Source organism: Misgurnus anguillicaudatus, chromosome 24 (genome assembly GCF_027580225.2).
Source record: "Misgurnus anguillicaudatus chromosome 24, ASM2758022v2, whole genome shotgun sequence".
NCBI lineage: Eukaryota > Metazoa > Chordata > Actinopteri > Cypriniformes > Cobitidae > Misgurnus > Misgurnus anguillicaudatus.
The window spans coordinates 3,712,254-3,725,692 of record NC_073360.2 but is presented as its reverse complement, the minus strand read 5'-3'; the positions used below and the strand labels follow the sequence as shown (position 1 = coordinate 3,725,692).

The window sequence follows — 13,439 nt, the reverse complement described above, 5'->3', positions numbered from 1 at the left end:
AACTAATATTAATAAACACTACTCTACTTACAAACTGTATAAAAAAGAAGAAATTTTATGTGATTAAAGGCGGAGTCCACAATGTTTGAAAGCCAATGTTGATATTTGAAATCACCCAAACAAACACGCCCCTACCCCAATAGAATCTGGACCTTCTGTTGATAGACCCGCCCCCACACATACGCAACCCGGCATTTGATTTGATTTGATTGGCTATAAGTGTGTTTTGGTAGTCTGCCCGTCTCCTTTTCCAACGCGTTTTTCAAACATCGTGGACTCCGCCTTTAAATCAGGAAGATTTAATTAAAAAGTAACCCTTTAAAAGTGCTTAAAGGGTTTTGGTAACAATACTATACATAATATTTTTAAGTAGATGTCACATATTTTACCAGTGTAATTTTGCTTTACTTAAGGGTTTTTCCAGTATATATTTATTTAGTCAATTTAAATCAACTTGCAAAATAAATATCATTTATCATTAGTTATTTTAAAGAATTTTAGGGTGGGTTGCACCAGAGTCGTATAAAGAGAGAGTTACGAAACGCTTTGATCTCGCCGCCGCGCGGTCACGTGATTCATTCCAAACCAAGCAGGGCTGTCAATCTGTTTGCATAGGTTTTCAGCTATTTTAGGTAAATATTAGCTTGTAATGTGAATTGATCATTATACTTACTATGCTTATACATTTTTTTTTACTAGGCAGTGATGGAAATACAGTAAATCAGTTAATAAAGATAAACAGTGAATGGTGACTCAAAGATAACTGTGGTTATCTATACCAACTACAGCAACACAGTTTATCTTTTATTTTGTAGCAAAAATATGGCTATATAAATGGCTATCAATCTGCTAAAAACATAATTCCTACACTTTTCCTATATTAAAATCACAAAAAAAGATTGCCAATGCGGTTATTTGTAACAGTGAAGCATAACAGAAACACACTAAATTCATATTTAATTATATTTATAGTACACATTAAATGTTAATATAATTATACAGGATTTTCGAGGCTACATCACTCGTATTACTTACCAAACACAATGAAACACATAGCAGCATTGTGAAGCAGTGTGACTTTCTTATGAGGCATTTAGCTTCTTGCTGTTGCCCCCTAGTGTTACTCGTAATAGATAAAAAAAGATAAGTGGAAAGTAGATGGCCACCAGTAATAAAATATTAAACCATTAAATCTATATTATTCACACATTATACACAACTCATTAAAATATAAAATTTTACTAGTTATTATTAACAATAATCATTACCTACAGCAGAGTTCATAAAATATCACTGTTGACTATATTCATAAAATGTCCGAAAATGTAAAGAGAAACGGTAATTTCATTGATTTACCAGCAGGTGCCATTGAAATGAATGGGCTTCAGTGCTGCGTTTGGAACTATGCGTCACTACATGACACGCTGTTACTTCCGCATTCCATTCTTACAACGGACGTCTATGTGAGTGTCGTAACTCTCTTATTATACGACTTTGGGTTGCACCAACAAGGATTAGGCCTAAATCTGAAGGGCAGTGAATGAACAGACACACAGTGTCGCTTCATGACAAATACATCAACAACTCTTGTTCATTATATCACAATATCTGAGTTTCGCAATATTTCCTGCCACATTGCTATATTAATCAGTACAATAGACAGTTTTAATAGATTGCCAAATGTTTTTATTTGAATCTGCCCTTCAGATTAGGTAGTGATATATAATACAAAAATTAAGTTTCCTTAATCTGCATAAACTGTTTATTTCCTTTTTGAATGACAACGTCAACATTGTTGCTGTGTAATTACACAGGCAAATTCATCATGATGGAAAAAATAAATTGTGGATGAAGAGTTTAACACAAGTTAAAGTTTTAATCTAAGATTTGTTAATCTGTGTTTAAATTTAAGTGGTGCAGTGCAACTTGAATTAAACTGAGATCAACAAACCCTATATTAGCTCTAAACTTTATGGATTATTTTACAATTAATGAGGGTTAAATGAAATTTTTGATTTGCAAGGTTTACAAGCCATTTAACTAATCTGTAACATTCTGTGTAACATTTAATTTTTTTATAAGGCAAATAATTTTTTTGCGAATATCAGTGAAGTTTAAAGCATAAACAAGAGGGTTAATGATTGGTGGTACAACAAGAAACTCCAATGAAAAAAATACTGACAGCCATATTGGCATTTCTAAATTCACAAGCCGACTTAAAATGATTTCTGAAATAATGCCAATTGAGAAATTTTAAAGAATTACTATGTGTGGAATACAAGTTTGATAAGCTTTGCTTCTGAACTGTGATGTGCTTTTTTGACAAATGATAAGAATTTTAACATAAGAATATAATATTAAGCACAGTGGAATAAAAGCAGATATAATTAATACAAAGAAACCATAAACATTACTAAGTAAACTGTTTGTACAAGAGAGCTTAACAAGTTCATAGTTATGACAGTACACCTTCCACAGTTTGTTACCACACATTGTCATTCTGGAGGTTAAAAGAACAGTGATAGCAAGACAAAGCATTGGAAAAATCCAGTGTATAAAAATTAAAACAGTTAGTACCCTCAAAGTAATTATGTTATGATATTGTAAAGGTTTACTGATTGCAACAAATCTATCAAATGCCATTAACATTAATGTTGCAAACTCATTTGTTGTATATGTGAAAATGACAAAACCCTGAATGAGACATGCTTCATTGAATATTGTGTGTGTATCAGACAGCAAGTCTGACAACACCCTTGGAAAAAAAGCAGCTGTACCATACACAGAGTTAATGGACAAACATAAAATCAGAATGTACATGGGCTGGTGTAAAGTCCTTTCCAAACATATAGCAAGAATAATAAGGACATTTAGGATTATGATCGCACAGTATAAAACAAATCCCAATGTAAACAAAGCATATTTTATATACCCAAGATTTTCAAACAACATGAAGTAAAAATGTGTTTTGTTTTCCATTAACACAGAATGATTTTGTTGACCTCAGATTGTCTCTTGCCACAGTTGCCCTTTAGCTTGATCACTGGAGTCCTAAAGACAAAAACATCAAGGCATTAAAGAAAAGTTTGCTGAACTCCTGAACAGGGACTTTAACAGAATTAATGACAGAGCAGTGTGATTTTCTGTAAAGCTGCTTTGAATTAATGTCACAAACAGTATACAAATATAAATGACTAGAGGATAGATGCTTTAGCAATTTTACTAAATCTCAGCTAGGGATATCAACACTGTTATTGCCATACCTTCTGGTATATTTCTTTCTTAATGAACACCTAAGCATTTTCCTTGAATAAACCAGTTACTTACTTCAGATGGTGTTGCTTCTGTTGTTTTAGAGGAGCGTTAGGTTACCAATATATGCTTGTACTTTTATATGGTGTAACATGTCTCAGAAGACATTTCTGTGGCTCATTTTGCATAAAATATATTCTCGTAATATCATCAAAGCATAATATTTTTTTTTTGCTGATGTCTTTAGGATTATGGCCCGAGCATCAAAGAGCAGGACAAAGAGCTGGCACATGGGCATGGCAGGGGGGCTCTGTAGCCCCCCGTAATTAAAAAAATGACTTGGTGCACAGATATATGTGCATATGTACGAAACTTGGTATGTGCACAGTTCTCGTTGACCTGAACAACTTTCGCAGTGACACCCATTCTGCCCAATAGGAAGTTTGACAACAGCATGTGAAGATGTTTTACATACTCCTCCTAGGACTAAACAGGGCCCAGGTCAGGAAACAGCGGATCGGTTTGCCCGTCCATCTGTTAGCTACACTGACATGTAAAGATCACATTTATCCCCAGCACATAGAGTTTATATTACCAGAGTATAAACACATTTTGTCTGTGTCTGTACCTCGAACAAACAAATACAGAGCACTATTTACCTAATCTCGTACAAACCTTGTTAATATAACATTAGGAAACAATACATCAGCAGATGAAACTCAACTGTAAAAATTTGGCATTCCTCACATTAGATCGCTTACCAATAAAGAACCTATTATTAATGAAATAATTACAGACCAAAACTTGGATGTGCTCTGCTTAACAGAAACCTGGCTTAAAGCAGATGATAACATTAGTTTAAATGAATCCACCCCACAAGACTATTATTATTATTATTATAATCACAAACCTACCCTAAAGGGGAGAGGGGGTGGTGTAGCTACAATCTACAATAAAATATTTAGAGTAAACCAAAAATCTTAACTACAATTTAATTAATTTGAAATAATGATGTTAAATATGAAACTAACTGATCATAACAACAAACAGCTTTCTTTTGTCCTAGCTACTACCTACAGACCTTAAAGAAATTGCAGATTTCCTGTCTGAGCTAGTAGTCACTGTAGATAAAACTCTTATCATTGGGGACTTTAATATCCACATTGATAACCCAAAAGATGCATTAGGACTAGCGTTTATGGATGTTCTAAATTCTCTCTGTATTTGACAAAATGTGATAGGGCCCATGCATACCTGTAAACACACATAAGATTTAATTCTGTCACTTGGACTCAATATTTATGATGTACAAATACCACCTCAAAGTGATGCTGTTTCAGACCACTGCCTTTTCTCATACATGGTACTTCTAGAGAAGATCGCTCAGTCCACACCACGCTAACGATTAGGCAGAACAATAATTTCAACTATTAAAGATAGCTTTATTAGTACTCTTACAGACCTGTCCCACATGAAACATGTAGCAGATAACTGTGAAGATCTGTATATTGTAATAGAAACCTTGAACAGCGTTTGTTCTAGTACGCTAAAAGCTGTTGCTCCAATTAGATCAAAGAGAATCAAAGAAAAAAAAACACCAGTCCCATGGTATGGCCAGCTTTTTAAAAGGTTGCTAAAAAATGGACTGAAATTAGAGAAGCACAAAGTTAGAGGTGTGGCGTGATGCATGGAAAGAAAGTGTTCAACACTACAGACAGGCTATAAAAACTGCCAGATTTACCTATCTCAGCAAGCTTATTGAAGAAAATCATAATAACCCTAGATACCTCTTTATCACAGTCATAGTTGCCAAGTCCGCTTATAATACGCGACTTTGGGCTTCTTTTTTTGGCAAGTCGCGTTAAAATATCACGTGTTGCGGGTTTTCGGGCTTATTTTTAAAAATATGGTTGCTTGTTAGGAAAATATGTCAAGCAAGCAAATTTGTTTTCTTTACATTTATACTTGCTGTTTTCTCATTATCCAATGCATTGATTGACACTGTCTGCTCACTAATATTAGTGCTGTCTGCGGCGTAATTTGTCAAAACATCCCACCCCCCCTGATTGGTGAAAAATTGCGTTCAGTGCGTAGGCAGTGTGCGCGCAAACTGTGAAGGCGCGAAGTTACCAGTGCCACGCTATGATTGATCGGTCGATGACTCTTCGCAATGCCTCCAACGAAGTGGTCCAAGTATGGTAAAAAGTACAACAAAGACTGGGAAAAGGATAAACAATTAAAAGACTGGATAGGTCAAGTGGTTGGTGATCAGAGTAAAGCGATGTGCAAGTACTGTAAAACGGAGATTCGTGCTCACCATGGAGACCTCCTGCAACACGTAAGCACAGCAAAACACAAGAAGAATGCCAAACCATTTCCCTCAACACGTCTAACAGACATCGGTTTTTCAGTGTCAAAACCTTTGAATGTAAATCAAATGGCCGAGCTTAAGCTTGCAAGCTACATAGCTTGTCACACAGCCGTTAGTTCAATTGATCACTTGGGTGAATTGGTAAATTCGACCTTTGAAAAGGACTTGAGCATCCATCGTACAAAATGCACAGCCCCCTGCATGTTTAAAGATTTGCTTAAAGATATCGGAGAGACTCAGTATTCACTGTTAATCGACGAGAGCACAGATGTCGCTTCGGTAAAACAGCTGTGTGTGGTGGTGCGTTACTTCAGTATCTCACTAAACAAAATTGTTTCAACATTTTTGGGCTTAGTGGATATGCAAGGAGAAACGGCAGAAGCAATCGCGACAACACTGACGCAGTTTCTTGACAGCATCGGTCTGGATTTCAAAAAATGTGTAGGCATCGGAACTGATGGTTGTAGTGTCATGGTTGGAAGGAAAAACTCTGTTTTTACTCACCTTCTTAAAAAGAACGAGAAACTACAACTGCTTAAGTGCGTGTGTCATTCAATTCAACTTTGTGCCAGCAAAGCCGTCGAAACACTGCCTCGCAATCTCGAGTTTTTAATTTCACATTCGCACAACTGGTTTTCTCACAGTGCACTGAGGCGCAGAGAATATGCCAAAATTTACCAGTTAATAAACCCTGGTGAAACGCCATTGATGCTAGTGCAGCTTTCAGGCACTAGATGGCTCGTCATATATGACTGCTGTGTTCGTGTGTTAAAGCAATGGGATGAGCTCAAGTTACATTTCCAACTGTGTAAAGATGCAAAACGATGCTATGATGCAGAAGTACTCTACCAGATGTACTGTGATCCTGTGAATAAACTGTACCTAAAGTTTCTTATGCCTATCTTACATGAGTTTTCTAGAGTTAACAAATTGTTCCAACTCGAAAATGGGAATGCATTTAAAATGCTGGACTGCCTACAGTCATTTTTTCGTTCCCTTATCTCAAGAGTAATCACACCCAGTGCCATACCTCTCTCTGATTCCAGACTCCTTGATATCAACTTGAATGACACAACCAATTATCTGCCCATGTGTGCGGTTAATTTCGGCATGCAGTTTACTATTACTCTTGGAGAGGCAAAGCTGGACAGCACTGTCGAAACAAATATAAAGAACAGATGCCGGGATTTCCTTCTGGAAGCAGCAAAGCAGGTGCAGAATAGGCTCCCAGCAAATATCAATACCTGGAAATCTATGTCATCATTCAGCCCATCTGTGATTCTATCACAGAACAAACCACAGTTAGCCACAGTATCCATGCTGAAAATGTACAATGGTGATCTCGGGGCACTGGATGCACAGTATCAGCCAATAAGCTTCCATGAGTGGAAAATAAAGGATGACTGTCAAGCAGAACAGTTCTGGGCCAGAATCTGACCTACAAGGACAGCAGTGGAGACCAGTGTTTTAAAGATCTGGCATTGTTTGCGCTGTCCCTTCTTGCGATGCCTTTGAGCAATGCAGATGTTGAAAGGGTTTTTTCACAAATGAACCAAGTCAAATCTAAATTGCGGAACAGAATGGTGCAGAAAACTCTAAGTAGCATATTGTGTATTCGCTACGGCCTAAGAAGAGTCGGAATTTGTTGCAAGGACTTTGTCCCGAGCCAAGAAATGCTGCAGCGCTTCAGTGTTGGAATGTACAGAGGTGGAGTGGAGACAGATGAGGAGATAATGGACTGTGCAGGGGAGGAGAGGGATGACCTTCTTTTGTAAGGTAAATATGTAATTTCTACAATGTTTTTCTAATGTATAAATTATCCCATACGGCAAAAAAAGATATATATATTTAATATGTTAAATATATGCAAAATATATTTTGTCAAATGTTATGCTCAATTGAATATTTTATTTTAATTTGGACGGATTTGGTTTTAATCTTCATACATCAAATCTATTTTAAGGGCAAGCAAATACATTTCTAATTTTAAATCCCATATGGCAAAAAAGCGTTCTTTGGCAAAATATTAGTTAATTATATAAAGTATATTTTAAAGTTAATAATATATTTAATTTTAATCTTTTTAAAATTATTATGTTTACATGTTCGTAATATTAAAAAAGTAGATATAGTAGAATGCTTTAAAAAGTATTTTTAAGAATATATTTAAATTTATATTTAAAACATATTTTTTTGCTTTATGGGACAGTCTTATACTAAAAGTAGATACATATGGTTCAAATTTATTTTATTAAGCTGATTAGGTTACAGCTCCCTCTAATGCTTTTGTCTTTTGCACCTTGTTTTTTTCTTTCTTTTTCCATCTCTCCTATTCTATCCAGACTCACAGGTGATCAGACTCAGAGATGAGGATAGTGCGTGCCCGTGCGCTTTGTTGCCGTTTGCCGATTTTTGTTAAACAATTTGTTTATTCCTTTCTAATAAAAGAAATGTTTCAGTTTAATATGTTGCAGGCTCATTTATTGGTAATAAATAATAAATAAAAACTTATAATGCTGAAACTAAATAGTATTATAATATTGGGCTTGTTTTGGGCTTGTTTTTGAAGCTACAGTTGCTTATTTGTCTCGCTAGAGTTGGCAACTGTGATCACAGTTGCGAAACTGACTAGAAACAAAGAACAACCAGAAACCTATACTGAACTCCAATACAGTAGTAACGACTTCATGAGCTGTCAGCTTAGTGTCCATAGCATGGAGGGTCTACCAGGAGACAGGCCAGTACATCAGGAGACATGGAGGAGGCCGTAGGAGGGCAACAACCCAGCAGCAGGACCGCTACCTCCACATTTGTGCAACGAGGAGCACTGCCAGATCCCTGCAAAATGACCTCCAGCAGGCCACAAATGTGCATGTGTCTGCTCAAACGGTCAGAAACTCCATGGGGGTGGTAGAAGGGCCCTAAGTCCACAGGTGGGGGTTGTGCTTACAGCCCACACCATGCAGGAAGTTTGGCATTTGCCAGAGAACACCAAGATTGGCAAATTCGTCACTCGCCCTGTTCTCTACACAGATGAAAACAGGTCACACTGAGAACATGTGACAGACATGACAGAGTCTGAAGACGCTGTGGAGAATGTTCTGCTGCCTGCAACATCCTCCAGAATGACTGGTGGGTGGGTAATGGTGTGGGGTGGCATTTCTTTGGGGCGGGGCGCACAGCCATCTATATGCTCGCCAGAGGTGGCCTGACTGCCATTAGGTACCAAGATGAGATCCTCAGACCCCTTGTGAGACCATATGCTGGTGCGGTTGGCCTTGGGTTCCTCCTAATGCAGGACAATGCTAGACCTTATGTGTGCTATCATGTTAGGATGGTTGTCCTTTATTTTCCAGAAGTATGCAGCAGGGCCATTGAGATGAACACAGGCCTCCCACTACTTTTTCTTTAACTTACCTAACATGAACATTATTAATATGTTTTAAAGCATACATTTAATGTAAGCATGTAAGCAGATTTGCATTCCACAGTACTGATGATAATGAGTTTTTACAAGAATTTATAATAACAATAGGCTGCTACTAAAATAAAGAGCATATGTGCATGATTGTTTGTGTATAATATCTGCATGTTGTTTAAGCCAACTGTTTATGTAGTGCCCTAAAGTAGATCTAGTAAACTAAACAGTAATTTCTTATCTGACAATACAGATCGGTACACATACATGTGTTGATTAATTTTCTCAGCAATAATGCAATTCTCTAGACTTGACTTTTGACTCGCTGAGCATATAGTTTGTTTTACCTTCCTCATAATTTTTACTTTCTGCATCCATTTCCCTGCTTTGCACAAAATTTGATTTCCATCTACAGGAGCCAGGAACGATCGAGTCAGAATAAGACTGATATATCATTAAGAAACTAGCATCAGTTTCTTCATGCTTTCTCACGTGCCATCACCTAGACTTCTGAGTGAGGGGCGGGTGTGTGCTAGAAAAAGAAAACCCAGATGCTCGCGGACATTGATTTGTGCACGCTTGCCCAAGTTTGTATTTTCCGTTAAAGTGTGACTGCAACCTGTTTATAAGCGTGAATTACATTTCATATAGCTTCGATTTTTTGCAGCGTTTAGTAATGTAAATGAATATACTGACAAATAAAGTAAAATCTTAAACTGGGTGCAAAACTTAAACTACAGGCACAACAGATTTACACTGGAGCGATGCCCCTGATTGGCATGGTGGACCAAGAGGGATGAAAACCAATTTCGTTATTTTCGTTTTGACGGCTCCCCAGCTCTCCGCTTGTAGCCTTGAAGAGTTTAAAACTAGCGATATGATTGGTCAAAGTCTTCTTTTCCCAACAGGTTGCTGCTCAATGCGGTTACACCCATAGATGAGTTGCCTAGTATGCAAAAGTTGAACTCAAAACCATCAATTGCTTTTTGCATATTTTAAACTTACAAATTGTAGCAGCGTAGTTTGATGTCTAAATGCATCTCAGCTACGCAAAATGTGTAAAGGTTGGCAGGTCTGTATAACTCGTCTGGGTAAGGTACTTATGCTGCAATAGTTAGTCTGGAACTCATGTCTGCTCCACTCATGACTAAAAGTTTTCTTTTGATAATTCATGTATACATAACGATTAAATAATTTTTCTAGTGTCATTAGTTATTTATTTCTGTTTATTATTTTACATTAAAGGGGCCATGGCATGAAAATCTGACTTTTCCATATTTAAGTGAGAGAGAAAATAATTGACAGCACAATTGAGTTTCAATTGCAACAAACCACCATCATTGTGATCAGTGTTTGAATTTCATCAGCTCATTTGCATTTTAAAGGGCACACCCAAAATGCCACGTTTGCTCACACCTACAAAGTGTCAATTTTAACATGTTATAATAAATTATCTATATGGTATTTTGAGCTAAAACTTCAGATATGTACTCTGGGGACACCAAAGATTTATTTTACATCTTAAAAAAGTATTGTGACATGGCCCTTTTAAAAGAGGGTCAAGTGAAACTTTTGTTTTACAAGGTTTACAATCCAGTTAATCAATCTGTAACATTTGTGTAACATTTTTTTACAAGGCAAATAATTTTTTTGCGAATACAAGTGAAGTTTAAAGCATAAACAAGAGGGTTAACGATTGGTGGTACAACGAGAAACTCCAATGAAAAAAATACTGACAGCCATGTTGGCATTTCTAAATTCACAAGCCGACTTAAAATGGTTTCTGAAATAATGCCAATTGAGAAATTGACAAGAATCACTATGTGTGGAATACAAGTTTGATAAGCTTTGCTTCTGAACTGTGATGAGCTTCTTTGACAAATGATAAGAATTTTAACATAAGAATATAATATTAAGCACAAAGGGATAACACCAGATATAATCAATACAAAGAAACCCCAAACATTACTAAGTACACTGTTTGTACAAGAGAGCATAACAAGTTCATAATTGTGACAGTACACCTTCCACAGTTTGTTATCACACATTGTCATTCTGGAAGTTAAAAGAATAGAGATACCCATAAAAGGCATTGAAAAAATACAGGGTATAAAAATTAAAACAGTTAGTACCCTCAAAGTTATTATGTTGTGGTACTGTAAGGGTTTACTGATTGCAACAAATCTGTCAAATGCCATTAACATTAATGTTGCAAACTCATTTGCTGTATATGTGAAAATGACAAAACTCTGGATGAGACATGCTTCAGTGGAGATTGTGTGTGTATCAGATAGCAAGTCAGACAACATCCTTGGAAAAAAGGCAGCTGTACCATACAGAGAGTTAATAGACAAACATAAAATCAGAATGTACATGGGCTGGTGTAATGTTCTTTCCAAACATATTGCAAGAATAATAAGGACATTTAGGATTATGATCACACAGTATAAAACAAACCCCAAAGTGAACAAAACATATCTTCTATGCCCAAGATTTCCAAACAACATGAAGTAAAAATGTGTTTTATTTTCCATTGATTGACCGCAGATTGTCTTATGCCACAGTTGCCCTTTAGCTTGATTACTGGGGTCCTAAAGACAAAAACATAAAGGCAATAAGGACATTTCACTGCTCAACAGGAACTTTAACAAAATAAATAACAGAACAGTATTATTTTCTGTAAAGCCGATTTGAATTGATGTTACAAACAGTATACAAATAAAAATGACTAGAGGGTGATGTTTAGTAATTTTACAAAAGTTATCAGCTAGGGATATCAACACTGTGTCATTGCCATACCGTCTGGGATATAATGACCATCTAAGCATTTCTATTGAATAAACCAGTTACCTACTTGGTGCTCCTTTTGCGCTTTGGGTAACCAGTACATGCTTGTATTTTTATATTGTGTTACATGTCTCAGAAGACACCTCTGTGGCTCATTTTGCATAACGAGCACAACCCTTTTTGGAATGTCATCAAAGCAAACTTTTGATGATGTCTTGTTGCTCATGTCTTTATGTTTAGGGCCCAAACCTGCACTGTAGGTGTGAAGCCCTGTTGTTTTGCTTAGAATTTCTTCTTCTTTTTTAAAACTTTTGGGCATTTTGGGTTTCTTAACATGCTCAAAAAGTATTGAAACTTGGCACAAAACGTCCGACGAATTGGGAACCGCTTCGCGGGTGACCTATCTACTTCGAGAAACTATGAAAACGGCAATGAACTTGGCATGCAGGTATTTGCATATTGCCGGCGCTGCCCCACCAGGTGCGTATATAAGCCGCAGGTGCATAATACCAAATCAGCTATATTATTGCTGAGAAGCCGAGCAACAGTGCCCGGCCTGAAAACAGCAAACTGTGGTGACGGGACGTGACGTCTCCGTTCCCTTCCTTTAGGGAACGAGGGTTACATACGTAACCGAGACGTTCCCTTTCAGTCGGTCACTACGACGTCACGTCATGACCGACGAATTGGGAATCCCTACCAAAACGCCACTGCAGCTGAACCCTTCCAGTGCCTGCAAAAGCCCTCCGCCCTCCACATAAAGGGGCGGAACCTAAGGCGAAATGCAGAAGGCCGGTCACTACCTGTTCCCTAAGCGTCTAAACTGAGCGGAGCTAGAACACTGCGGAAGCCATCCCCTAAGAAGGTTAAATGGATGACATAAAATAAATGAAACAACCGACAGGTTGCTCAAAAAAAGTCTCTGAATAATACATGGTATGCAGAGAGATGCAGAGCAGGCTCTGCTAAGGAAAAACGTGGAGGATTAGAACCCCACGGACTATACACACAAATGAACCCCACGTAGGGGACAAATGTGGACGCCTAGCCTACACAGGATTACAGAGAATACATCAGTGATAGGTTGACAGCGGATGCTCCGCAACATCGGCTATCAGGGCGGTGGAGGAGAGGCAAAAACAGTTTTTGTGACGTTTTTGCCTCGACGGCCTTCCATAATGGTGCAAATGTGCAGCACCAAAATAGAGGCTCTGTGTTCTTAACTAGTTAACAGAAAGAACCCGAGTGGATACCGGCTCGACACGAACACTATAGAATCTTGTGAACGTATTAGGTGTCGCCCAGCCTGCAGCTCTACAAATATCCGTTAGCGAGGAACCGCGAGCCAGTGCCCAAGATGATGCCACACTGCGTGTAGAGTAAGCACGTAAATAAAATGGACAAGGCACGTCTTGCTTTTGATATGCAAGGGCTATAGTATCCACAATCCAATGGGACATCCTCTGCTTGGTGACAGCTTTTCCTTTCTGCTGACCACCGTAACAAACAAAGAGCTGATCTGAGGTCCTAAAGCTTTGCGTCCCTGTCTATATACACACGTAGTGCACGAACAGGGCACAACAAAGCCAAGGCTGGGTCTGCCTCCTATAA

The 13,439-nt window shown here is 37.7% G+C and overlaps 2 protein-coding genes across 2 annotated transcripts; both read right to left on the bottom strand.

Annotated features, from left to right (window-relative positions):
* Positions 1-2,039: 2,039 nt before the first annotated feature.
* On the bottom strand, positions 2,040-2,979 carry LOC129437280 (olfactory receptor 4B13-like). The gene has a single exon (XM_055195438.2). It carries the CDS (start codon positions 2,977-2,979, stop codon positions 2,254-2,256), a length of 726 nt encoding a protein of 241 aa, XP_055051413.2. The 3' UTR covers positions 2,040-2,253.
* Positions 2,980-10,591: 7,612 nt separating this feature from the next.
* On the bottom strand, positions 10,592-11,575 carry LOC129437278 (olfactory receptor 51I2-like). Its single transcript, XM_055195436.2, has one exon. It carries the CDS (start codon positions 11,573-11,575, stop codon positions 10,643-10,645), a length of 933 nt encoding a protein of 310 aa, XP_055051411.2. The 3' UTR covers positions 10,592-10,642.
* Positions 11,576-13,439: the final 1,864 nt, after the last annotated feature.